The sequence below is a fragment of the Melopsittacus undulatus genome, chromosome Z (genome assembly GCF_012275295.1).
Source record: "Melopsittacus undulatus isolate bMelUnd1 chromosome Z, bMelUnd1.mat.Z, whole genome shotgun sequence".
Classification (NCBI taxonomy): Eukaryota; Metazoa; Chordata; class Aves; order Psittaciformes; family Psittaculidae; genus Melopsittacus; species Melopsittacus undulatus.
In genome coordinates this window covers 98,752,706-98,777,335 of record NC_047557.1, presented here as the reverse complement: position 1 = coordinate 98,777,335, position 24,630 = coordinate 98,752,706, and the positions used below count along the sequence as shown (strand labels likewise).

The following is a 24,630-nucleotide window of genomic DNA, read 5'->3' as shown; positions in this document are numbered from 1 at the left end:
ATCCTTCTATGTGGGAACTTCCTTGTTGCCTAATTTTCTCCTGCTGATGGGGGAAGAATCACCTCTGAACTCCAGTGCTAATTATGTCATTGGCTCTGTGATGCATCTACTGACTTCACTTATTCTTCTTAATAACTAGCACTAACTAACGACTTGGCTGCTATTAAGCTCTGGCTGGCATTAAATGGCAAACTCAGTGAAACTGCTCCACATGCCCGCAGCTATCTAACTTCTTGTAATCTTAAAACTAGATTATGCTTTTATCTTCAGAAAGAAGTTCCATGTAATGACATTTACTTTTCTTGTCGATGTCAGTGAAATAGCTGTAGAATTCCATCCCAGCCTCATCATGGTTTCATTTACTCTTCAGGAAAAATACATGTTAGGCATTTAATCTACTAGTGTTTTTTTTTGTTTTTTTGTTTTTTGTTTTTTTTTTTTTTTTTTTCCCAGTATCACTAAGCTTGCTTGTATAGAGGTTCAAAGATGGAGTTTCTGTTTCAAGGTTTGGGGTGTTTTGTGTGTTTTCCTCCTTATTCATTACATTTTAGGCACTGTGCTTGTGGTATGCCGGCTAATTAGTTTTTAGGTGAATTAATCTTCAAGTGACATTAGGAGATGGGAAGTTAATTCTCACGCATTCTTTGTTTCTTTATGACTATCTAATTATTGGTGAATGTTGTAGGGGTTATGTCTAGAAAGGCAGCTCAGCATGGGGTTAAGCAGTGCCTGAGCAGAGGAAGGAAGGTAAAAAATTTACATATCTGACATGCATACAGCTGCTTTGAGATAGTCATTCTCCAGTTTTCATTTCTGTCCTGTTGATATTGTAAATTATTAATCAAACAATGATTACCTGTACAATCCTTTGAATTTCCAAAGAGCTTTGTTAATATGAACTAAGACACTTCTTGTGCCCAAGAGAAGTTATGATCTCCGAGCCAAATTTTCCCTTGCATTATGTTTGTGCAACTTGCTTATGAATTAAGGAGTTTGGCATGCAGGGAAAAGCCTAATTTTGCCAATAATTAAACATTACAGGGAAAGACTTGTTGGGATAAGGTCTTTTGAGAACAGAGGAAGAAATGCTGGCTCAGGTGGTTATAAAGAATTTGTAAAAATAAGTGAAAGGAAAATTCTGCAGGCAGCATTTTAAAAGACAAAAATGAAGATAGATAATTTTAAAGTCTTGGGAGGAGCAAGAAGCTATAGAGATAGCTGTGGAAGAAATTAAGTAAATGAGGGAGAAAATTCTGCCAGGTCTTACAATAATACAATTGAATTTCAGGAATATCTAATACAGCATGTAAACATTCGTGGAGGATGTATGATGTCATCATATCATGAAACAAAATGAAGATAAGCTCAGCTGCAGTGTCTGAAGCTCTCTGGAAAGAAGGAAAAAGAAACCAGGCAGGTAGGATTGGGGAAGGTTTGCATTATTTTATCTTTTTCATTTGCAGTTGTTAGAGTTGTATTTGACCTGCAAGGAGTAGGGATGGTCAAATGTGTGCAATGACTAGCAGAAATAAGGCTGCCAACAGCAGCAGCTCAATATTTACAGTCAGAATGGGGAGGGGAGGAATGTCTCAATATAAAATAACCTTTCCCCCCCAGGTTAATGTAAAATAACTTTACTAATCTGGACAAAAATGTGGGATGTATTTGCTTTCTTTTAACTTTCCCATACATTTTTTTTTTTGCTTTTCTAAACACAAAATGTACTGGTTTAGTTTTGTTCCATTTCAGCCTTGGAATTCTTCAAGACCGAAAGAGCAAAAGCAAAAAGTGTTTTTCACCCTTTTCTACCCTTTTGACCTTTTTGGAGAAGAAAAGGAATCTGTGGCCAGTGTTGAGACATCAAAGAGTTAAGATGTGTAAGAAAGAGAAACTAAGGTTAGCAAAAGGGTTCTAAAACTCAAACCCAGCTTTTATCTGAATGTAAACTAGAACAGGGCAACATTTGAAATGGAGAAAACTCAGCAAGACAGGTTAAAATGACAGACAGCTCACCATTTTTGTGCAGGACCCTTGAGATCTGTCTCAGTCCAGCAAATTTCAGTGCATTTCTTGTTGGTGACAAGTTCCAATTTTAAGCCCCTCTGGGGCATGGAGCTTTCCTTCTATAATTTCTAAAGCTTTGACTCTGCATCTGCTTCCTATCAAGACCAAAAGGCTTGCTTTGCAGATTTCTTATTTCCTGCCTGTTTTTCCCACCTTGCTTTCCACAGTCTGTTTTTCCTCATTGAGTTTTTCATTTGCCATTGTTTTACAAGATGTAACATCTCCTGTTCGTGTCAGAGGGTCTCACCTTGGCCTGTACCATCTACCCCACTGCAGTCTTTTTAGCAGAGCATAGCATACAAACCAAACAGATGCCATCCATTTTAGCAACACTTCCCATGCCAATGTCTGCTCCCTCTTGCCCTTTTTGCACCAATGTGAAACAAATATTTGTTTTTTTTTTTTTTAAAGAGAACCAAATTAATAAATCAGACAAACTTTCCATTATTGCTTGATCAAAAAGCCACTGTTTATTAGATGGTTTATACTGGGATAATTTTGAAGCTGGTTTTAACTGTAAAGGTACTGAAGTACAGCTGTGCAATGACCACTCTAGAGAAGTAGATGAGTGTCGCCGTCTTGGTTTCAGATAAACAAATGATTCAGGCATTAATAACATTTTTGGCTGTTGGTTCAGAGAACAGAGAAGACAACTGGATTTTCAGTAATGACAGAAGAAAAGCTGAGGATCCATATACAGGATGTAGTAGAAACAGTCGAGAAAGTTATTAGACTTCAAACTTGTCAATGTTTCTAAGAATTGTAGATATGATTATAGAAACAAAGGAACAAGTACTAGCTTTCTCTGTCATTTTGTTATAATCCATTCCAGGTAGAATCTGCTTTCCAAATGGTGCATATCCAGCCAATTTCACTATGTCTTCCTCCTCTTGTCAATATCAAAGCAATAGAGCTTTCTCTAAAAAAGAAAAAAAGAGAAGCATAATACCTTGATGATTTCTTAAGAGTTCTCACAGTTATAGGTATGCTAGAAAAGAAATTGATGTATCTTCTTTTCTTCTTTGCATGTTCTTGATACCACAAGCTGTGCACAGCATGCTTTCAATTAATTTAAACCAACTTTCCATCTGCTCCAACAAATGTAGGATTTGAGTGAAAGACAGTATGATGGAGTGACATGAAATACGCTAATAGCAAACACTAATGTAAAAGCCAGTCTTCTGTGCAAAATGTAATATCCATAGTGCACTTTTTCTACTCTATATTAAAGGTTCACTTTAGTGAAAAATGATTATTGTTTTCAATATTTGCCTAATCAAGATAGGAAACTAAAGCTTTAGCAATGGAGATAGAGATTTATATTTTACAGAGCATGTTAATGTGAAGAACAGGATGTATTGGATAGATTCCTTTTTAATAGTCACTTTCATCAGGCTTTATGTTATGTAATTATTTCATCATGTTTGTACACTTGAAACAAACAAAAATGCTGAATATGATTAAAACCCAGAAATATTTGTTTTTTTTATCAGCTTGGTCAAAACCTGTGTATTTTACAAATAGTATATTTTTCCCCAAAAAATTAAAGTTCCCTCAAAGGTATTTAAATTAGAAAAATCAAGGCCACATCAAAACAGATACAATAGCTGCATTCAAGTACTAAGGCAGCCTAAATTATAATAACTATGTACAACAAATCCATTTGTTACTAAATGTATGCACTTTACAGATGTTATTGTAGTCCTTTGTGTGTGGGGTATGATGGCTTTTATTTGTGTTCTTGTTGGGTTTTCTCGGGGAGAGCTGAGTGTTTTTTATTATAAAGTAGGAAACTGACTGTGATTCTGGCACCAGCCTTTCAAGCAATAATCATTTAAAACCTAGTGGTAATTAAATTCTACCTGCAGCCCAATCTTGTTCCCAATTGCACCCGTGAGAACAGAGTTATGGCCTTTTCTCCCAATTTAAATTATCATGTGTGTTTGCAAAGTGGGATTTATTTTGGACCGTTTCCTCCTCCCTGCATTTCTTGCATTAAGTACTGTACTTTTAACCCTGGTTTGACCACTGCAACTGATCAAATCAATGCAAGTCACAATTCTAGGCTTGGTGACAAGCACAGGGAAGCATGGTAGCAGCATTACTGTGAACAATAGCAAGTAAAAGATTAAAAGCTTAATCTTTATAAGTTGTACCTCCCACTCAATACCACTTGTACTTAAAAGTAGAGTTCATTAGAGGATAATCCTCCGTAATCTTGTACAGATCCAGAGAATGTGATATCATAATTTCATGGCGATTGTATACCTGAGTCCAAACTTGCAGTGAAGACGTATATTTCTCAACTGCTGCACTCTGTAAATGCCATCTTCTAGGTTAAAATTCCTCAAGCACTGGTAGTATTTTTTTTTTTTATTTGAGTTTGGGTTTTTAGGGGTTTGTTTAGTTTTGTTTTTATTTTTTTTAAAGACATGCCTGGAAGGCCTTCATTCTTTGCAAGGCTGAGCAGAGCTGAATTACAGGTGTCCTCATAGCCTATCTATAGCTCAAACAGTATAAAAGATACCCAGTGGATGTAGGAAAGGGCCCTTCAAAGTGAGAAAATAAACACTGTATTACCTGGGACTGTATAAACATCTAGCACCTAATGTCTAGCATTTCACAGCAGTGTGTCCTCATCACCAATTTATGGCAATTTTGGGGAAGACACTGCTTGCTGGAAGTGTTCCATTCTGCAGAAAAGAATTATATATTTCCCAGGGCAATATGATAAGCGAGTAGAAGCTGCTTAATTTCCTTTAATTTCTTTTTACTTTACTGCAAACAGACCCAAACAAAGAGAAGTCTGTTTATCAGATACCTGCTTTCTTTTGCTGGATATGCTGTGGATGTAGCAATGGCTTCATAAGATAGAAGGATATGAGACAGGTAAGGTTCATAATACTTTTATTGAACCAACTGAGACAGGTAAGAAAAAGAATGGACATTCATTTAGCTGTACAGTAAAATCTTTATTCATGGATACTTAGCAAAGGTCCTGTGAGTCCAAATGCTTATCTGTTTTCCCACTTATGTCATATGGTCTAATAAAAAGTACTAAATTTCCCTACAGACCTCTCCTCCCTGCTATTCTGCAAGACATTTATACACCTACAGCAGATAAGGTCCTCAAGAATTTATATGCTCAGCCTGAAACCCTTGTAGGAGAAGTAATTAGACAGGCTTAATTAGAGCTGGCATGACAATGTATATGTCAGTAAACCTTCAGAATTCTGCCCAGAAAGGCATTTTCAAAGGGCTCTTGTTACTTGTGTTAGTCATGCTCATTTTTCAGGTAGTTTATACAACTGGATAATACTTAACCACCATTAAGTGTTTTTCCAGTTGGGACTGTTTCATGCATAACTCTACCATTTCATCAATCTGTTTCATTCATTGTTAGATTACAACTGGTCTGACTGCAAAGAATTGAGAAGAAAGGAGAAAATGAGATGCTCTATTAGCAAACACCATCCATAAGTGTAAAATTCGGCAATTTCAAATGAAGGCAATCATGAATGATTTTGGGGATATTTTACTTTATGTGTAAATTGGATCATTGGCTGACAAATTATCCCTTGATCCATCAAATATGTAATCCAGAAATGAATTGGAGGTAGAGGTTAACAGAAGATGAATAACAGAGGTAAGAGATCAAGCATGCAGCAAGGTAGGGATTATAATAGGAAACAATGGCAACTAATAGCAATTAGCAGTAAAGAGAACACGTCTTTCTCCTTACAAATCTGGCGTTAATGTCAGTGTGATTTGCCTGAATGAAGATTCAGGGGAGAACAGGAATCCAAAATTATAACAGGAAAGCAGGGAAAGAATTATCAGAGCATCAATTGTGGTGGGAGAGGGGGAAATGCAAGAAGATTAGGGGAAGAAAAACCAAAGAGGGATGGATCAGGAAAAATCTGCAGTCTACTGGTATATGTGTTTCTAGATCTTTCCTATGTCCAGCATAACAAAAGTCCCTTATGAACATAACTCTAGCTATCAAGTTATGTGATTTTAACTTGTAGGTTCCAAAGTACACATTAATCGTCATTATCAAAGGAAACATATCTTTGCTGTGGGATTAATTGCTCTCCCAAATACAGTCCCTTACATCTCTCACAAGATGAAAATCGTGTCTTTAAAACTATTCCTGGTTTATTATATGTGCCAGCCAGAATTTCTTACTCTGTTATATAGAACATGGTAACTGCAGACATTCACTGTTATGTGTGAGTAAATGTAACCTGACAAAGATAAAGCAATATTTTACTAAAAAATCTCCCTCTCAGAAGCACATGAAAAAGATTTCTTCTCTCTCACATATGAACATGTATGTCTGTACATGTAACTTCTTTACTTAAGGCCTAATACTATTAGACCACCCTAAAGTTTGATAGCTACAAGAGTTCCCTGCTAAATGCTGTTCCTTGTTGTGATGCAAGGGGGATTTTACTTCAGTTTCAGTATTTCTTGCATTATTAAGGCAATGGTATAGTGTTCTGCTGTAACAGGAGAAAACATCCTGAGTAATAGCTTGGATGTAATTTTCAGTAATATTTGGAGGCACAATAAAGAATAACATATATTTATAATCCAACCTGTCTGTTTGTGAGGCAAATTACCTGGATCCATTATCTGGCTTTTCTGTTTGTTGCTTAGAAGCTTAATTCGAAATAAGCCATACATATTTAGTGAGTATACGTTTATATATGGGGTGTATGTGCATACCTCTCAAGTGTTATTGAGCAATCTCTGTAAGTGGAAAATGTTTTCAGACACAGATTAATCTGCGTAGCATATAAGAGACAGTAATTCAGATATCAAGCATTCAGTATTTGTCACTCAATCATGTGGTGGCAAATTATCTCTCTCACCTCCCCATCCTTAGAAATGCTCATTACTTGAAATAATTTTGTGTGCCAATCCTGAAGGATGTGAAGGATAGGATTTGAGATTATGTACAGCTGTTTGTGACTAGAAATACATGTCAATCTTGAAGCTTCTAGACTCAATTCAGAAGTTAAATTTGTCTAGTATTATCGTAAAATGGAAATACACCATCATGCTGTCAAAGTAGCTAAATATTCAGCAGTAAAAACATGGCTAATAGGACATTAATCATTAATCATTATTCTGAGGCAGGTTGGATCAGGCTGGAGGACTTATAAAAAGTATAAATGAGCTCTGAAGAAGCCAGCTGAGTTTGGGTGACAAAGCTATCAAGTAGACAGGAAGAAAAACCTAATCTGTAGCTACATAAGACTTGCACAAGTGATAGACCCATGTACTATAATGAATGAACAGCTCTCTGGCTGATGGATTTACTTAGGTCTTAATAAATACTTTGCTCTCTAGACTTGTCCGCAGTCCCAACACTCCACTGGTCTCCTGAGAGTCATTCACTGACAGATGTTGGACTGTCTGCATGGCAGCAGGCTGGAGAGGCCACTGGATTCCGACAGAATTCCTTCTGTTCAGGGATATCTTCCTGACCGGCTTCTTACAGGGAGAACACAAGGCCTGACAGGATGATTGCAGGGGCTGTATGAGAGCTGTGAAAGAGACCTTGTGTCAGCTCCTGACACATGGTCATAGTGCATGAAATATCTCCAGAGTGAGAAAGGGGTTTGTTCTGCATGAATGCAATCCCAAAAATGTGTTCCTTGAGAGCTCTCATATTCTATATATGAGTAAGGGCTCATATATAGAATATAGGGCTGCACATCATTCTTGCTCCACCATATGAATATAGGTGTCTTTTAATTTTCTCGTAGGCTGTTGATAATACAAATGTATTTATAATGCAGGAATCATTTTAAACATGTAAGACTTTTTAAATGCTTTTAGACATTAAGTTTTAGCTTCCCAGTCTGAAAATGTTTACTGTAATTATTAAGACATGTCAGTCTTAGAAGAAAGGTTTTCTGGAGTTTATTTGTGGAGTTATTTGTGGTTTTGTTTGTTCAGCTTAATTTCTTTTTTTTTTTTTTAAAAAAAAAGCAAATCTTTCTTGCATTATTGTAATACCTTAGAGGTAATTATTAAGATTAAGTGCCTGGCTTCTATAAACTGTCATCTCAATTCCCATTCAAGTAAACCAGAATTGTAACAAATATCAATGTTGCTATAATCCTTTTAAAATGCTGTTATTTGTATACTCCAATTCTTCATAGTCTTATTTTTGTTGTGGTTTGTGAAGACTGGTTTTAAATTAGTAAAGAGGCTTTCGAGGCTCATGGTAGGTCTTAGATAAGGTGCAAAAAACTATGCTAAAATATGCAGTGATAATTGACTGTCAATTTAAGAACACATTCCCCATTGAACAGGTGCCTGTTGTTTTAGGCGAACTTGGGGTTATTGTTAATACACTGCTAACAGGTTCCCTGGAGTTTCCATGCAGTTCATTTCACACTTGGACATTGCAATATTTGCAACAATTCACAGAGTTCAGAAATGTCCAGGAGACTTTGGCAGGGACAACCAAGGAAATGCTAATAAGGAAAACAGAACAGAAGTCTGAGCCAGGATTTGACTGTTGCCAGAATCCATCAACAGTACACAGTGTTGACATGAAAAAAAAAGAGTTCTTTCATCTCTTGCAGCCATAAACCAATTGGGGATTTTATTTATTTATTATCAGAGAAATAACAGAATAAAATACAAGGGAGGTCATGAAAGAAACCCATTGTGTTAGGTCAGTGACATGTCTCTCAAATGAATGAGGATCCACGAACGGGTTTTGCTTCGTAACACAACTGTATAACACAGTGATCTAACAGTCAGATCAGTGCTTGTTGTTCTGCAGAGTAATTTACAATTCTACAAACTGGGAGTAAAATACTAGTGAATCAAAGCTGATTTGATCTACAGCTTTATGCTTCAGTGTAAATGCACCTGATGCATAAATAAGTACATGGTAACAGCAATACACATAAGGTGTAAAGCAAGAGACAGTAAGCCAATTAAACTTCCAGCTGGACATAGGTCCATTAAACATCAGATGCTAAGAACGTCTCAGATCTAAGATTTACTTCTGGTTAGAATAGCAAACAGTAAGCTATGTTGTGTAACAGAAGACTAACCTCCTAAGGGCAGAAATGACATTCCCACCCAGATATACGAGACCTAGAGTTTTAGGGGAACACCTCATAAGCACCAGCAACACAATCAAACTTTAATTTGGCTTTTAGTCTGAAGCCCATCCCGAATTTGGGTGTAAACAACTATTTTTAGCAAATCTCTGCAACAGGGCCCTCTGCTACTTAACTGTGTGATACTAGTGGTGTTAACAGTGAGTGGCAAGTTTTTATAGTCTTGACTTGTGACATCCTACTTCTAAACAGGTTAGCTTTTGGACTGAGTGCTTAAAACAAGCAAAAAGGTCTAGCAGGCTTTTTCAATGGTGTTCTTAAATAAAAGATGCAGAGTACTGAGAATGGGTCTACAGAAGCAAAATGAGAGTTGACTGTGTTATGGGGGTAAGTTATATATAAATCCATTATCTTTTTTGGTTTTAAGAGCATTTTTCCAGACTTTGTGAAGATCCACATCAGAAAAGTTTCCCACTCTCAAGATTTCCTTTGAAACTAAATGTAAAAAACAGAACCCTCAGCAAAACTCTAAAATAGCAGAAAATCCATCTACTAAGCTAATGAAGATGACTGGTACAAGCGTGTGCTGCCTGCTGCCCCCACTTCTATCTCTTTAAAGGTATTTGAATTGCCCCAATTCCCTTATTAATTAGTCTGTAGTACAGTTTAATTGCATTGTACAATTTTTTCTAATTAACTGAGATTTTAATGAGTATTCACTATTTAATAACCAATTAAAAACCAGACTATTGTGTATATGGGATAATGAAACTCAGCACCTTAGCTGCTTATATTTATTTATACACATATTTTAATACTTTGATTTATACAATAAACCCACGTATCTGTCTTTGTCATAAGTAAGTCATACCTTCACTAAATAATGACATTTAAATGCACATACTGCTTCCTTCCCTTATTAAGCCTAAGCAGGACAAAAGATGAAGAAGAGCTGCAGTAGCAAAAGGTCTTCTGTTTAAAATTGAAGGAAAAAAGAACTGAAGAAAGCAAGCCTTGGATTGCATCCACTCAATCCCAGAAGACAAGAGTTGTGTATCGTACGCCTTTTCATTAGCTTCAGGTAATCATTGCTCATTTGCTAGAGAACAAAGTACACAGTGCCAAGGAGCAGAAATTAAGTGTGAGAAAGTACCATAGCCTGCAAGTTGTGTAAATGAGGACATATAACTACAATTAAAACTAGGTTTATTACATAACTGACAAAAAAATAGCCCTTGATGGCTCTTTAATAAGGTGCCAGGCTAAAGTATCAGTGCAAGAATGATGAGGGTATTTCAATGGCACAGAAACCAGGTGATAAGTGCTGTCTTAACTGAGAAAGAGGGGAGACAAAAACAATAACCAAACCAAAAGGTGCCTCTGCATCCTGGCTCTTTGGTCATCAAGCTGTGGTGGCTGCATTTGATAGGAGGGTTTGCTGACAGGGTCTAATCTCTGCCAGGAGGTTTTTCAACTATGCCCTCTGTCTGTTGCTTTCTTATTGCAGTTCTGTCCCTGTTACTGAATAAAGCGAGAAAAGGGCACTTTGTGGTCTGATTGGACTAAAGACACAAGAGAGCACAACTTGATGGGTACGCATGGGTTAAAATCCTGCAGTCAGCTCTGCCAGTATAATCGTGAGCAGTGGCACTAAGCCTTTGGCAGGGCTGAGGATAGATGGTTTCTGACCAGCTCAAAGGATTTCTCATCTAGAGCCATTAATGTTTCAATGTCTCTGTGCAGGATCCAAGGGCAAGACATTTTCATATAGATTAATGCAGTTTTTGCTGCTAGTAACAATGGCAAACTTGTCAGGCACTGTGACTGGGCTTTCCAGCACTGGTCTAGTTCTTACATGATGTACCTAATAGTCACAGCTTGCACATATGAAATTTATTGCACCAAAAAAACTAAATCTTTCCTTTTGACTTACTGTCTCACATAAGGGTTATTCTAATTGCTACAATATATTGTTTCTACTTTGCTTTATCTGTGGAATCTGTCATGTACTCTATGATCCCTGTATGAATTAAATATCCTTGATCTTGTTCTTTCTCTTTTCTGCAATCTAGTATATGAAAGGCTGCATATCTGTTAACCAGGGTACCTGTTCTCTAGATGTTTCACTCAGTATTAAGGGTAATGACAATTAAGTTACCTTGGAAATACAGGAGAAATTTCAGTGTATATTATCTCATGATGACTAAAAAAAAGTAATTATTTTATTGTTTTCTTGGGGTGGGTGTTTCAGCTTTTATGTTTCTGGATTTTTAGTGATTCCAGTAGGAAACAGGTGTTCCAATACCACCAAAGGCTGACTCCCTTGGTACCAGCCAAGTCAATAATACATGTAACACTATGTCAGGTTATAACCCCTGTTTTGTGGCTACTTGGAAGGTGCCTTGTCGCCCTGTTGCTTTACTGTAGCTGATCAAATAGCACAATACAGTTGATGTGATTCTTTCTTTATTTGTGTACAATGAGGTATTATTTGCTTTGCTGCCATTTCCAAGTGCAGGCTTGACTCATTATTTTACCATTATCCCCAGCAGATCACTTACATGCAAGAGTGAAGATTGGAAGGTAACTGGAATGGCAAAAGTAATCAGGCATAAAGTTTGCTCCCCAGTGGCTGCTGGCATGAAACAAGATGAGAGGTGTAAACCACAAGGGTTACTTACCTATAAAAGGTAAAATTTTAAATACCTGGTAGTGATATGAGGATTTAATTCAGTTCATAAGCACTGCCCACTTACTTTTCATCAGTGGTGTTCCTCAGGGATTGGTGTTGGGACTGATCTTGTTCAACATCTTTGTCAGTGCCATGGACAGTGGGATTAAGTGCACCCTCAGCAAGATTGCCAACGATACCCAACCTGTGTGGTTTGGTTGATACGCTGGATGAAAGGAATGCCATCCAGAGGGACCTGGACACGCTTGTGAGGTGGGATGATGCCAGCCTCATGAAGTTTAACCATGACAAGTGCAAGGTCCTACACCTAGGTCAGAGCAATCCCAGGCACAGCTACAGGTTGGGCAAAGAAGAGATTCAGAGCAGCCCTGTAGAGAAGGACTTGGGGGTGTTGGTCGATGAGAAAATGAACATGAGCCAGCTTCAGTGTGTGCTCACAGCCCAGAAAGCAACCGTATCTTGGGCTGCATCAAAAGGAGTGTGACCAGCAGGTCAAAGGAGGTGATCCTGCCCCTCTACTCTGCTCTTGTGGGGCCTCACTTGGAGTATTGTGGGCAGTTCTGGTGCCCTCAACATAAAAAGGACATGGAACTGTTATAACAAGTCCAGGGGAGGCCACGAGAATGATCAGGGGCTGGAGCACCTCCTGTATGAAGACAGGCTGAGAAAGTTGGGGCTGTTCAGCCTGGAGAAGAGAAGGCTGCGTGGAGACCTCATAGCAGCCTTCCAGTGTCTGAAGGGGGCCTATAGGGATGCTGGATAGGGACTATTCAGTAGGGACTGTAGTGATAGGACAAAAGGTGGTGGGTTCAAACTGAAACAGGGGAAGTTCAGATTAGATATAACGAAGAAGTTCTTTACTGTGAGGGTGATGAGGCACTGGAATGGGCTGCCCAGGGAAGCTGTGAATGCTCCATCCCTGACAGCTTTCAAGGCCAGGAAGGATGAAGTCTTGGGTGACATAATTTAGACTTAGATGTCCCTCCCCATGGCAGGGTGTTGGAATTAAATGATCTTAAGGTCCTCTCAAATCCTGACCATTCTATGATTCTATCTTTCTGTTAAAAATATACGTGATCAGTTTGAAAAGACAACACTACCGTAGTGTTTGTTTGTTTGGGTTGTTTTGTTTAAAAGTTTTGCTTGTTTTGGACAGTTAGTCATAAAAAGTACATCCAGGCACAGCAATGGTTGTATCCCACAACTGTGTGTTTAAACAGTAAATTGCGTAAGTCATAAATAATAAAATATACTGTCGTATAATGCTGAAGTGTACTGGACTAGAGTAACTTACTTTCTGCTGTAACAACAGGCGCAGTGAAGGTCATCAGGTGCTGGGAGGTGGATGAGTGGAGTCTGGCCAGAGGCGTGGTGGTTGAGGAAGATCATCCCAATAGTTTTACAGCAGGAGCAATGACCTTTGCTTTGTTTCTGCAGACAAAAAGGTTGTACTGAAGCCAGAAGGGACTTTTCTGGTCTACTATTGGTGGAGAAAAAAAATGTAACTAGATTGAACTGTGCAAAGTTACCGAGTAACTGTAGAGTGCAGTCCAGAATGTGTGGTGTTTGTTAGATGAGAGAAGGTTGAAAGGGCAACGGAAAAAGTTCTACCTGGCTAAAAACCATTCACTATTTTCCTTATGATTTAACTTTGGACTGTTTCAAACACCTCTTTTAAGGTCCAAAGCACAGCAATGGTTTAGGACAATGATCTCAACTGAGACCAAAGCAGGCGTCATTTTTTTGCTGTGGCTTTCAGATAATGACCTTTTGCTCAATCCCACCACAAGTTTCATGTACGATCTTTCATCTTCTACTTATTACAGAGCACATTAAAAAACCCCTTTAGATTCAAAGTCTTGATAAATCATTGGCAATAAGCAAAACCTGAAGGTGGGTCTCTGTGAAAGCAAGTCACTGTGCCTTGTACTCAGATTTTTCCTTTAAGTGATGCCCTCCTCAGCTTCCTGTATTCTCAGATGTAGGAAAAGGCTATTTTCAAGGGTATTCTATCTTTATGTGTCGTTGGCAATTTAGGTAACTTCCTATAAGGTATAAAAAAGACAACTGGTAGGAATTTCAGAAACCCAAGAGGCTCTAGCTTTGTGCTAGAAAAAGTATTCCCTGGTAAAGAGGTGATAATGTCATAGTGCTATAGTGCAAATTTCCCACAGGATTTTCATCCCAGCTAGCCTTCCTTCTGTCCTGGATTCTGGGCCAGAGTTGTTATTTATTTATTTCACCTACTGGGCCCTTCTACAATGCCTGGGAATATCTGGCAGCACAGGAGATTATACCCCACTTCCTTTCTCTTCGTAATTGCAGGTTATAATTGCTTAGTGAAAACAGAAAATAGTGTCTTATAAACCTCATGTCCTCACAAGAAACACATCATGCTAAAGTGCTAAGCCTTGTCAGTGACCTCTGCAGTTACTGGTACAGAAGGGCATTAATTCACTGCAAGCTATTTTCAGGCATCCTCACCCAGAATGGTTTGTGCTTGAAGGCAGCAAGAGCTCTGAATTTTGTAGGAAGATCTTCTGAATCACGGCTGCAAGTAAATCACATATGCATATGCATTGTCAAGAGGAGTTAAGCACAGGAGGGAGCACATCAGACATGACTGTGGACTGTGTTACTACTGGCTGTTAAAAGCCATACTGTAATTGGCCATGACAGAGATGCACTCCTGTAGCATCCCATGTTGGTCCTTATTAGTTTTTGCTCAGCCTGATTCTGTGATGTTTACATTGTTGGCTCTTTGTGCCTGTTTGTTCTCTGTAAGTGGAAGTGATGTTGGTAGGTGGGGAAGGTGAAATCAGAAGCAGAAAGGCAGTGCAACACAAAATCCATTAAAGGTCCTGCACACAGCCCAGCCCAGGGACATCTGACCCAGGTTGTGTGAATGCAACTCTGCAACTCTTTGTAATGGAAGTAGGGCTTTGGAAGAGAAATCATGGCTGTTACCTGAATGGATGCTGAATATTCTGCTGCTGCTTTCTTGCATAGTGAAACCTTTATTTTTTTCTCTAACCTCCAGCTTCTTGTTCTATGACCATGGCGTGGTGACAATGAAGGCTGCAATTTATCTTTTACTTAGAGCAACATGGGAGTTTCTGGCACTTGGTGCAAGCTATTCCAGCCATTTGAGAGGCACAAGGTCATTCTGTACTTCTCTATTCCTGCTGTGTTGCATCAGGAAGGTCTATGCCCAGACAGAAGGTAAAAGCCCATACAACTTTTATTTCAGCATTTCACAAATAAATTACAAGTTTCTTTGCAACCACATCATAAATTGAAACGTTTATTTACACCTCAAAAACAGCAAGCAATTCAGCAACTAGGGCCCCAAAGGACAATTAATTTGAAAAATAGCTCAATTACGTATCTTTAAAATTGAAGTATTTTCCTTCTGGGGAAAAAAAGAAAGAAAAAAAGAAAATCATAGTAAGAAAGATCCCCGTGGTAGCTTAAGAGACAGAGTTTGTAATGGGACAGTATGACATTACAGAAGGGCTCTTTCTGAAAGAGCAGTAACAAGCCAGCTTGCACTGAATTTACTACCACAACCCACCACCTGTGCTCTCACAGGGGCGTACGTATGCATGGACATACATGTAGTCTGGCTGCAGGCTACATTCATTTTAACCCCAAGTCATCAAATTCAGTCATTTGCTGATGCAGAGGAGTAGTGTAATGTTCAAACGGTGGATGAAACTTTCCAAACAGCTGTCCTACTGAAAGAACAGTAATGCAGAATTCTGGCTATAGGATCTTCCCTTTCCACTACTGGTGACCTGCTGACACATAGAAAACTAAAAATGAGTCAATAAGCAATGATGTATAACTTCAAATTATATAACTGTGTCAGGAAGGGACAACTAAAGGTAGCATAAATACAACATGAGAGTTGGGATAAGCCTGGGGTTTAGGATGTGGGGTTATGTCTTTTTTCTTTTTTTTTTTTAAATCAAACTGGTTTGGCATATATATAACCCATGCTATTCCTTTCCTTATGTATTCATCCATAAGTCATAGAATTAAACTGTTTATTCCAAGCCCTCATGTTGTATCTCCCTCTATCTGCATATATTATATATATATGTGTATGTGTATATCTCTATATATTTACATATATACACACATAGCAATTGTGCAACTAGTAACTTTCCATTTAATGTATGAGTGTATCTATTTCATTTGGACAGATACAAATCAACTAGCATATCTTAGTGTGAGGCAAGAGAGCAGTGTAGTTAATGGGTTGTGTGATTTACGTAGTAAAATAGCTATATCTGCTTTAAATAAAATAATGGCAATAACTAATGTACTTTTCATGTTAATTCTAAAGATTATAGATCATAGAGTTAATTCAGATAAAATAATTAATATTTTACTTTTTTATCTTTTTGTTAACATCAGATAGTGTACCTCAGACAACAGAATTTCTAGAGGTGTGATAAAGAGAAGATAGGATCAGAGTTTTGCCTTAGACTTGATGTTCTTAAGCTGATGTGACTTTAATATTATCTCGTGGTTGGTTTTTTTTTTTAATTAAACAAGACATTATTAAACCATTAAGAAAGAATCTTAACCTTTAGACAAACAGTGATGTAAAATTATGTGTACAAATTTCTGCTGTTTCATGTGGCTGAGACTATTAGTAGTGATTTTGAAGAAAATTGACAGCTTTCTCATTATTTCAGACAGGAGGTCTTTGCAAGGGAAGGACCAGTGACATAACACTTGTTAATATATGTTTGTCGTTCTGTACTGATTAAACATTTAAGCTGGGGCCCTACAAGCTAATTGTAAGTGAATAATAAATGAGTTTGTATTATAGTGATCCTTAACTTAAATGACTAAGTAAGAGACTAGGATGGATTATATGACTACAGGCCACAGCCATTTCAAGCAAAGATTAAACCAATTTATGCTGGTGCCTTAGAGATACGTTGAAGTGGTCAGTCAAGCAAGCAAGTCATCTGTGGGAGGCATCTAAGCTGTAGGTTTCTCTGTATGTCATGAAAGACAGACTCTTGATAATATATAGGCGCTCAATAATTCTGTGACAAATATTGCTGCTTTACTGTTTACAACAGACCAGTGAAAGCAATTTGTGGGGAGGTTTAGATGAAAAATTTCATCTAAATATGATTAACTGAATCAAAAACAATTTTAGTAATGGAGTTGCTCTTTGATTTACATCAGTGTAAATGTGATGAGAACAGGGCTCAAAAAGTGCATGAGCCAGTGTCCCACTCTTACTTAATCTTCCTCAACACTCAGTAGGAAATTCAGGTCAAATCCCTTTGTTTTAATCTTCAGGCTGGAGGCTTTAATATAGGTGTAAAAGTAACAGGACAATGGTGAATGGAGGCTTCGACATATCTATCTTGATTCAGAGTTTCAGCCATGAGGCTACCTCTCTACATGTCAAAAAGCTGTGGTGTTATCCAAGAAAGATCTCTTGTCGTTGAGCAGAGTCTTCCCACTATTAGTCTAGTTCCAGGCAGAAGGGATTTTTCTTTGTTCCTCATTTTGGATGCCCTTTTCATGATACACCAAACACTGTGTAAACCTTGGTTTAAATGAGAAAAGAGTAGGTTTATCTGGAACTTGATAGAAATGACACTAATGTCAGTGGGTGACTTCCTAGAGGTGAGTTTTGCAGGAAGAAAGAGAGAGGAAGAAAACAAGCAGAAAAAGAGTATTTGTGTGTGTGGGGAAGCATTATAATGTCTTTTATTCAAGATAGAGGTTTCGTAGATCAAAGCACAGAGTGCAGTTTATCTTTAGGTGCCTTTAGATGTGTTCAGTAAATAACCACATTGAAAATGCAGTTACATTATTCATTTGTTGATTTTTTTTCCTTTTGCAAAATTTGCCTGAAAATACTATATATTTTTTTAAAGACATGATTGTTGTTGATAAAGTAGCAGGTTACAAAGCATGGGCAGAGAAAGAGAACTAGAAGCATGCCCATGTTAACATCTGAGATCAGGCATCTCCCTGCTGACATGCCTGCAGCTGCCTAACAGCCCACACCTGAAGGCTTAGCTCAGCAGAACCTCCCACCAACTTGAGTACCACTTTGGTAACTGAAACACCTAAAGCATGCTGCAAGAGAAACAAGGTCAGTGGGTGCTTGTGCATGGTCAGGACTGCAGGAGTTAACCTGGAAGAGAAAAACAGGCTCCTGTCTGAGGGTGGCTTGTGTCTTAGCAAGAAATCTACGATGTTAGGAAAGTCCACCGCACAAAAGGAATCAGTGATGTTAGGGAAGTCCACAACAAAAACTAATTTTTCCTCTGTCACTTTACTCCTTCTGATGAGAACAAAAAAAAAACAAAACAAAAAAAAAACCCAAAAATCATCCCCAAACAAAAAAAAAAAAAACAAAACAAAACAAAAAACAAAACCAGAAAATAAGACAAAAAAAAAGGAACTTTTTCATATTTGGTACAATACAGGAAGTTAGAGAAAAGCTACTATACAGCAAATTTTATCCACCAACACACATTTAATATCTAGTGTAGCATTATGCAAACTAAATGCATGTTTGGACTTCATAATACTTCTCAAAATCTTTCCTACTGAAACATATACGTGTTATGGAATATATGCTCATAATCTCACTGTAGTAAAGACAACATACAGTATGACTTATAACTACGGTAAGGATGCTAACTAAAGAATGCAGCTGCAAAGTTCTATTGCATAAAGAAGCTTTCTTGTTTAAACTTTAAATAAGCAAGTTTAGTAAAATATTCTAAGACACTTACCTTACCCTAGTCACTGGAAAGCTCTAATAAAAGCCACAGTCTGTCACTAGCATATTTTTTGTGTTGTAAAAAAATTTGGTGTGAGCTTTAATGGATCTTTCATGATTTAATAACAAGATGATCATCTTGATACAATTAGAAGGGATTTTTTTATCTTACATGCTCACAGAATAAGAAACGATTCATATTCATATCTAACGAACACTTTCTCTCCATGTCCTCAAACAAGTGTGGTAAGTTTACACACACAAAGAAATTCTGTTGTTACTCTTAACTGGAAACTGTGCGTATGTGTATGTATGTATATATATATTCAAAACTGTGAGTATGTGTGTGAATATATGTATATGAGGGCATGTTTCCTGCCTCGCACTTATGCATGTAAGGACAACTGCATAGAGGCTGAGAGAAATACCAGTGCTTCTGAGCAATCCTTTGCTTTTGCTGTTCTAATCACCTTCTCGTGTGCAGACATCCACCTGAGGCATGACTGCAGAGCTGATGAAAGACTTACATTTTGTAGCCTGCCCTGGCAAATACAAGGGCATAACGTAAGCTGACTATATCCCCTTTAAAAACCAGGCCCAGCACTCCCACCACTGTGAATCATGACTATGCAGTCCTGCTTTCCCATTCGCAGACCTTTGCTTCCCAGATCTTGCCAGTGTGGCTCACACTGACATGGAGAGCGCAAAGTGGTGCTCCTGCCCAATTGTCAGTTCCTTCTGAGACATAAGGAAAGCAGTTCAGATCAGAAACAAGCCTAAGGGGGCTTGTATTTCTTGCTTTCTGACCCTGAGGTACAAGTGACACTACAGAGCCTTGGGCCTGATGTGACTGTGTCAGCAAAGTGGCTGTTGGAGCCTTGTGATTCAAATAGGCTCTCTCCTTCCGGCCACACTAGAAACAGCAAACATAGTAGGTTTAGCTACGATAGAACAGTTACAATTCATCTGTAGCTGTATTATCCCTCATTCACTCCAGATGAATATTTTACAAAAGCTAAACCTGTGGTATAACTCTTCTCTCTATATAAATATATATGTATATACATACACTCATACATATACAAATACTAACCCACAGACAAAATATTTTCTGAACAGTTCAATAGCAACAAGTCAACAGATAGATAGAGAAAAAATTAAGCCACTGTGTTTTCTGTTTCCCCAAACTCCTGTTTAGGTATCCTATTCTTATAACATTCAGAGAAAATTCCCATCAGCCTTGCGTCTTGCAAGATGGAAACGTTAACAAATGGCAGGTAAGGTAAAGGCTGTCAAACACCAATGTACAGTTGGACAGAGTAAGTGAGGCTGCAAATTAAACTGAATTTGGAGCAACTGAAGCCTAGTAGTGAAGAAAGTAAGTGAAAACTGCAATCTTCAGATCTGATCCTTTCTTTTTTCTTGTTGTCATGGCAACTCGGTAGACAGCTTCAAATGGCAGGAGTTCTTACAGACCTATGCAATGGGAAATGCATGTGAGTATTACTACACAGATCACAGTATCTTTAACTTTTTGGGTTTTTCCCCCCATTTCAAAATACTGATTGAGTGCATACGCATTCACCAGTAATGAAGTATGTGTTACCCAAGTATGTGTGAAGATGGAAATCTCCAAAAGTAATCCCCCCATATGTTGCCTGGAGTATTCAGAGTCCTTTGTAGTGCAATTCAAGAAGATGTAGTGCATAAATCTCAAGCCAGGACCTGATTCTCCCCACTTGACACCTTGATCACTTATGCTAGTGTGAGAGTGCAAGTAAAATTCCAGAGAGTTAGTCCCTTGTGTGAACACACTCTGACGAGAAGAAAGCAAACAAACAATATCTTGAAAAACAGCACTTTTATAGTGCCTTATATTTTGTGCATATACTGTGGAATAAAAGAGCTGGCATACCATATTAATGTTGCTACAGAAGTATAAATCTTATGTAGACTGTCTACCTTTTTTTCTTTTTCAATAAAGTGAAGGTAGCACAACCTGAATGATTTTAGCTATTTCAGATGGGCACTCTGATAATACAAAGGTAGTAAAGAAAATCAGAAAAGCAGAGATTAGGAGCAAATGTAACATTAGCTGTAGCTAATGGGTCACTTTCCTCCAGTTTTGCCTAGATGCTAGTAAATTGCAAATATTTGTCTTTGCCATAAAAAACATGTAAGAATAGAAAAAATAATATTCACAAATACATAGCTAAATTTTATCTAAATTGTCTCAAACAAATACAACTTCTGACCTTACAGTGCTGGTTTACTGGTCATACTGGTTTTGTCTGGGATGGAGTTAATTGTCTTCATAATAACTGGCATGGGGCTGTATTTTGGGTTTGTGATGGAAACTGTGTTGTTAACACAGGGATGTTTTAGCTATTGCTGAGCAGTGCTTACACAGAGTCAAGGTCTTTTCTGCTCCTCACCCTGCCAGCAAGCAGGCTGAGGGTACAGAGGGAGTTGGGAAGGACCAGCTGACCCAAGGGATATTCCGTACCCTATGGCATCATACTCAGCATACAAAGCTGGGGGAAATGGGGAGGAAAAGAGAGGAAATCTAGAGTGATGGTTTTTGTCTTCGCAGGTAACCAGTAAGTGTGATGGAGCCCTGCTGTCTTACAAATGGCTGAACACTGGCCTGCCCATGGGAAGTGGTGAACAAATTAATTATTTTGTTTTGTTTGTCTGTGCACCTTCTGCTGTATTTGTTTAACTTTCTTTATCTCAACCCATGGGTTTTCTCACTTTTCCCCTTGATTCTCTTCCCTAATCTGTCAAGGGCGAATGAGCAGCACTGTGGTGCTCAGCTGCCTTCTGGGTATAAACCACTAAAATGCACTGAAGGCTTCATACTCACCACCCAGGGAGGAGACAACTCCAGTGTCAAAGTACCAAAACCCAAGTCAAACACGCACATCAAAACTCACAAACACTCATGAAATGTTTGTCTAGTACACTTAAATGATGCAATATCAGTAGTTTTGTTGCAGCCACAGACACACGCAGCACGAACAGCTGGTCATTATGGTGTTTACTGGAGACTAAATAGTGGTCATTATTAGATGCTGGTTTGTGGTCATTTTCAATTATCTGCTTTTCTTTTGGGGCAAATGAATTTTAATATAATTATCAATAAGACTATTTCACTTTATTTGCTTCTTTCTTGTTATTATCTTGGTATTAGTTGAATTGACTTCAGTATTAAATTCTGCCAGCTGGAGGCCTGTCCAAATGGGCTGTACAGGCAGGCAGACACCTGGACAGCATGGAACAGCCTATTCTTTATTCTGCAGCACTACCTCAGTTCTGTGAAACAAAGGTAAGTAAAGTAAATTAAGCAAGTGTAAGAATCCACAGAGGGAGTGATGGATGTGGCTCACTGAAGTGAGATGTATCACTGAGACTTCCAAACAAGATAAATCTGTAACTGCTTGGCTCATAGATTTTTAGCATGCTGTTTAAATAAAAGGTCTGGCCACAAAAGTAGGACCCAGACTTACATGCAGGAAATTAATGATCATGACTTGTCAAATTTTAGGCATATTTGGATTATGGATTCCAGCTAGGACTAAATTCTGACAAACAGCTTCATCTCCTGGGGTAATGAAGAGCAAGAGTTCAGGACCCTAACCTCACAGACCATCCAAAAAATAGCATTTCCATATCACAATGGAGCTTAGTGTCATTAGAGGGCATTTGTTTACTCCTGACTCGAAGTAACACACCAGCCTTTGAATTGGCAAAGCTGCTCTGAATCTTTAGGAGATCCCTAGAGGTCTTCCTGCTATGAAAAGGCACTTGTAGATGATGAATGAACAGCAGCTGTAGCATTGGATTTTGTACAAACCATAGGCTGAAATTTCACCAGATGAATCTGTCAGCACAAAATTAGTAAACATCGTGTGGATTCAAGAAGCTAGTGACTGCTTCACCAACAGCTTGTAAATATAGAGCAATAGATGTTGACTTATGTACAGACCTGAAGAAAAGCTTGTATATTTTACATCGTATTGACGGACATAACGGATGTTACTACCTCATCATGCACCTTGCTTTGTCTGGGTAAACTATATATTAAAACTAGTTAATTCAGGTTTAATTATGAAAATTATTTGTCCTATGCGAGTTAACTATTTCTGTTGATTAAAGACGAGTTTCTCTCTCACAATACAAGCACGCTTTTGATTCTCCCTGTTACCCCACCTGCCTCTTTAAGCACCATCCCATTCCTTCTCCCTTTCATCTCAAAGCTCTACAGTCCCTGCCTATTCTTTTTTCTACTGAATTTGCTTCTCAACTTCATCTTTTCTGTCCTATGATCTGCCTTTGACCCACTTAATCACATGCCTGGAAATCTGATGTTCCCTTGGCTTGTGTCACTATTTCCTTTACTGTGATTTCTCTAATCACTTTCCCAGCATGTCTTTCAATCTTATTTCCTCCACCTCAGCTTTTTGGGGACACCCTTTTATCCCTCCACTTTAATTTCTTCCCCTTATTTGTGACACCATTCACGCACATTCATCAATCACTTCAGTCCTTATAGTCCACAGATCTTACTTTCTTTGCCTGCTTTTCCATTTAGACCAGAAGTGCTGAGCTCTAACCCTGATATCTTTTCAATGCTTAGCTGACGGTTCTGCATGCTAAAACTGAGCTCTTATGTCTTTCCTCTAAAGCACTCCCTTCCAGTTCTTCCTTTGGTTGCTCAGGACAACAGTATCATCCTGCCTCTCATTCAAGCCTAAAACCAGAAACAAACTAGAAAAGTTTTTTTTTTTTTTTTTTTGCATGGAATCTCCTTTCTAGGTCTGTATATTTTGGTTATGTCTGGATCTAGAGGATTTTTTTTTCACACATTGTCCCAAAGGGCTTTTTCTAGCCATTCAAACAGTTCAATCTCCTACCCAGGCTCCCTTCAGTTGGCAGTTTTGCAACAACTTTTCATGGCCCTTGACAAATTCAAGCTACTGTGTGCTCATATCTTGTCAGTCTTTTGCTGTACAGAGCATTTTCCCACTCTTGCCACTTTGACAAAACCTCTGTTAACGCACTCGTTTGTGGCCTCTTCTCTACTTCACATATTTTCCTGTATTATCACTTCATTAGCTGTTTTTCCTCTCATTCACACCCCATGATGCCAGATTTCCTTGACATGTTTGGGGTTTTACCCAGGCTTTCCCACATAATAGGAGCTCCATAAAATGCTGTATCCTTAACATCTGCTTTGCTGACACATCTACAAAAATCTTGGCATGGTTAAAGGGTGCCAGGAGTATTATGAATTCAGCTCAGCCCTTTCACCAGCCTCAGCTTAAGTTATGGTTAAAGAATTATCTTATTCCAGACATTGTTTGGAAGAATAGGATATATGCCTCTGCTCGTTAATGATGACTTGACCCTTTTATAAAAGTGGGTTGCTGAAAGAGTGACTCTTGGCTTTTAAAATCAGATTCAACATTCAAAATTATGGGCTATAAAATTCAGTAGTAATAATCTTTAGTAGTTCCAGTAAGAGTGCTTGACATAAAATCCTTGATTGTTCTTTCCATTGCACACAAAATTGCTTATGTCCACTACAGAAGTTAGTCTACATTTAGTTTCTGCTGTTAATAATGGAATCTATCAGCTACGAATATACTTTCTAAAAGTATTCTGTTACAATGATATCATGTGTTTGTTACTGACAATCATTCTGGGCAGTAACTCCCTAATACCAAATCTATAGAAATCAACAAAAAACAAAGAATTGGGCAGAAAACTTGATGATTAAATCAACAGACTGCTCTGTTGTAAATCCTTTGGGGATCTCCAAATTTAAAGCCTCTCTGTTACCCCAACTGGATTTCCAATGCTCTTTTTTTTTTTTAATAGAAATTCAATTTTTCTTGCTTGCCTTTTATTTTTTCCTTTATTCTCCCCATGAAGAACACCCAAAGGAAAGTTCTAGAAGCACTCACACACTGCCAAATTATTAGTTTCTACTTCTTTTTTGAGCC

At 38.1% G+C, this 24,630-nt stretch overlaps 1 protein-coding gene across 2 annotated transcripts in view; it reads right to left on the bottom strand.

The window, feature by feature from the left end:
* Positions 1-2,880: 2,880 nt before the first annotated feature.
* Positions 2,881-24,630, bottom strand: part of CDH13 (cadherin 13) — a 510,139-nt gene continuing 488,389 nt past the window's right edge. The window contains exon 9 of one of the 2 annotated variants that reach the window (XM_031051835.2): positions 2,881-2,983. In XM_031051835.2, the coding sequence (XP_030907695.1) occupies positions 2,982-2,983 (2 nt within the window). In that variant the 3' untranslated portion in view covers positions 2,881-2,981. Of the gene's footprint in view, positions 2,984-18,355; positions 20,099-24,630 lie in introns of those variants that run through there. The other variant, XM_031051834.2, reaches the window with a different exon arrangement.